Source organism: Papilio polytes, unplaced genomic scaffold (assembly GCF_000836215.1).
Source record: "Papilio polytes unplaced genomic scaffold, Ppol_1.0 DF821067.1, whole genome shotgun sequence".
Taxonomy (NCBI): Eukaryota; Metazoa; Arthropoda; class Insecta; order Lepidoptera; family Papilionidae; genus Papilio; species Papilio polytes.
The window spans coordinates 2625663-2628458 of record NW_013528137.1 but is presented as its reverse complement, the minus strand read 5'-3'; the positions used below and the strand labels follow the sequence as shown (position 1 = coordinate 2628458).

Below are 2796 nucleotides of genomic sequence, written 5' to 3'. Positions count from 1 at the left end.
TTGGTGTTTCGCTACGACCAAAGTACTCCTTATTAAATATAAAAAGTAAAATCATGCTAGTATTTAACAGTAAAAAACTCACCAAGCCGCAGTGTCAACTGAAGAAGTGCTGTGCTTCACAATGTGCTCTCCTTCTACTGGTCGATCTAAACACGGAAATTGGATAGTGAAAATAAGTAATGAAAACAGGTATTACTCTACTTATACTGCCTGTTAGTGGATTACCAGAAAATAGATATTTGACAAACGTAGTATAGGTTGTTTTATCTAAATAGAATACGTGAATGATTCATTGTGGGAGCGATTAAAGGCTCTTTGTCATCAGTATCGGACTAATTAATGGTCTCGTGCCGCACAAACTTAGATACCAATCTAACGCTCGCTGTGTCTTGGCGCGGACCTTTTATATCCCTCACTGTAAGCAATTAGACAAACTAATTTGTGACGATAAAGATTTGGATTTGGAGTTCAGATTAAAGTATGTAAAAATAAAGTTATTCTTTAACACACCAGGGGTTTACCTATATTAATAATGTGGCCATTTAATTCATTGAAATTTTAACAAAGTTTAGTTTCTACACCATATAACTACTTTTATTCTTGATTGTACATAGATTTTAAATTAGCATGCTTTTTAAAATTACAATTACTAACCTAATTCGACTGCGGCGCGCACTCGCTGTAACGCCATGGTCTTTGTCACAGCCAGCCAACGGTCGATCAATGGTTCGAACCAACTATTAAACAAAAGTATTCAAATAAATTAACTTTTAATAAAATAAATGTGTTTTAATTATGTAAAAGATTAAAACAAATTTATAATCTGTACAAAGCTAAATATAATTACAAATAGGCTTCGAGCAGTTGCGGTGGAGGGTCGGCGGCGGGATGCGGGGCAGGCGCGGGCGCGGCGGCGGCGCACAGCTCGCGTACTGCTGCTAGCACTTCGAACGGTAGCGTCTTCGCTGACACCACGCACACTGGCACACCAAACATTAAGTTACAATCATGTATTCGTATGTGACATACATGTTAAAGTACGCATGAAGTATACATTGATATATCTACACGTTCTATTATCCACTTCTGTAACAATCAATGCCGAAGAACAACAGTCTAAAGAGTCTTTGAACTTTTCACGGTACTTAATTCTTTCAATTTTCATTTCTTTTAAGACATTCTACACTATAAACTATCCAACCCAAGTTATCTGTAGAAGTGTTGGCAAAGTCAACGATGATAAGAGTAACGAAGTTTGAGAAAGAATAGTTATAGCTACCTCCATTTCCATGTTCATCGTATAATTCCTCTTCAGACACGCCGCACCAGCCCTCTGTTATCCAATGCTCTACGCACAGTCTAACATCTTCTGCCACCTTCATAAAATTGTCATTTGTTTTTAAAATTGTATTAAAAAAGAAGTCATCGCGTAGATAGCAGCAATAATGTTTTAAAGAACTTTAGATGCACTTTACGGTATTAAAACTGGCAGAGTACTTACAAAGATTATACTAAACTTATAAAGGATCATCATTCTTCGTGAAATACTTAACAAAACTTATGTTTATTGAGGAAACTTACCATTTTATCGATCTGCGTAAACACTACAGTGAAATACGGGACGTTATTGGTTCTGTAACAAATAGAAATTCTTTTATGTTCAGTCACGTAGACTGACATACAACAAACAATAGAGTTTTAGTTGACGCTGTTAAGGGGACGAGAAAGCTTTAAATTCAATCAACATGATCTTTCCACTATGTTTAGGTGGAAAATTATGCTTTTCAGTACGTATATCAAGATATCTTACTAATCATAAAACTTTGTGAGAAAATTTTTTAAACAAATTTTCTGTAACAATATTTAATCGCGTGAATACTCCATGAAATAAATTTTATGTTATTGAAAATAAAATAAATATCATCAATTACACATTACACACAATAGTAAAACAGAATACGAAAATACCAATATTTAATAAGACTTACGTTTCAAACAACGGATGGTAGTACGTCAATCCTTGTTGCAAGTCTATCTGCACCAAGGTGATCAAGTTGACCAGATCCTCGCCTCGCTCAGACCTCGTATCTTGAGCGCAAAGAGCTTCGTACCACTCTGCCGTACCCTTACGAAGAGCGCCCACTATTTCACTTCTAAGATAAAAAGAAATAACAAATGAACATCTTGTGTTTGGTTCAGAAAAATGAAGTAAAGCCCATTGTGTGGAGTTTAGTAGACTAGAGTATTTAGACTGACGACTTATTAAGGGGAAGAAAGTGGTATGCGTAAACGAACACAGATGCTCATTTAAATGAATGTAGAAGGAGAGACATTTATCAAGACTGTCCCAAATGTAAATTCTTGCCTCGAGTAACAAATGTCAGTAATTCGCTTTTTATTTTCACGATAACTGGTTTAATTAAATAAATACTGTTCCACCGTGCTGTTAAATACACAGATGTATTTTTGCGCTATTTAAATACATTGCTTTACTAAATTGTTAATTGCTTTTCAGATTTTCAGTGATTTTTAATTACGTTATCAAAATATAGGTTTAAACATCAGTCTGAGTGTATACTTATCATTGAATAAACCACTGAAATGTTAACTAATGTTCGAATATTAGACATCCCATTAAATTAAATTGGGACATATATATAAGATTCGCTTAAAAAACCTTTACCTTATCTCCTTGTTGAAAGGACAGCAACGCCAGAACGCTTTCATTTGCGACAGTTGATTAAGGCATCGCAACAGATATTCCAATCTATAAAACAAATGTAGTAAATGAAATGC

At 34.8% G+C, this 2796-nt stretch overlaps 1 protein-coding gene across 1 annotated transcript in view; it reads right to left on the bottom strand.

Annotated features, from left to right (window-relative positions):
- The window catches only part of LOC106109679 (BAI1-associated protein 3), an 18015-nt gene that overhangs the window by 4478 nt on the left and 10741 nt on the right, over positions 1-2796 (bottom strand). Inside the window, exons 9-15 of the mRNA XM_013291265.1 lie at positions 2684-2772; positions 1989-2153; positions 1582-1633; positions 1280-1376; positions 848-980; positions 655-737; positions 83-146 (exon numbers count right to left, since the gene is read on the bottom strand). Coding sequence (XP_013146719.1) covers positions 83-146; positions 655-737; positions 848-980; positions 1280-1376; positions 1582-1633; positions 1989-2153; positions 2684-2772 — 683 coding nt within the window. The remainder of the gene's footprint in view (positions 1-82; positions 147-654; positions 738-847; positions 981-1279; positions 1377-1581; positions 1634-1988; positions 2154-2683; positions 2773-2796) is intronic.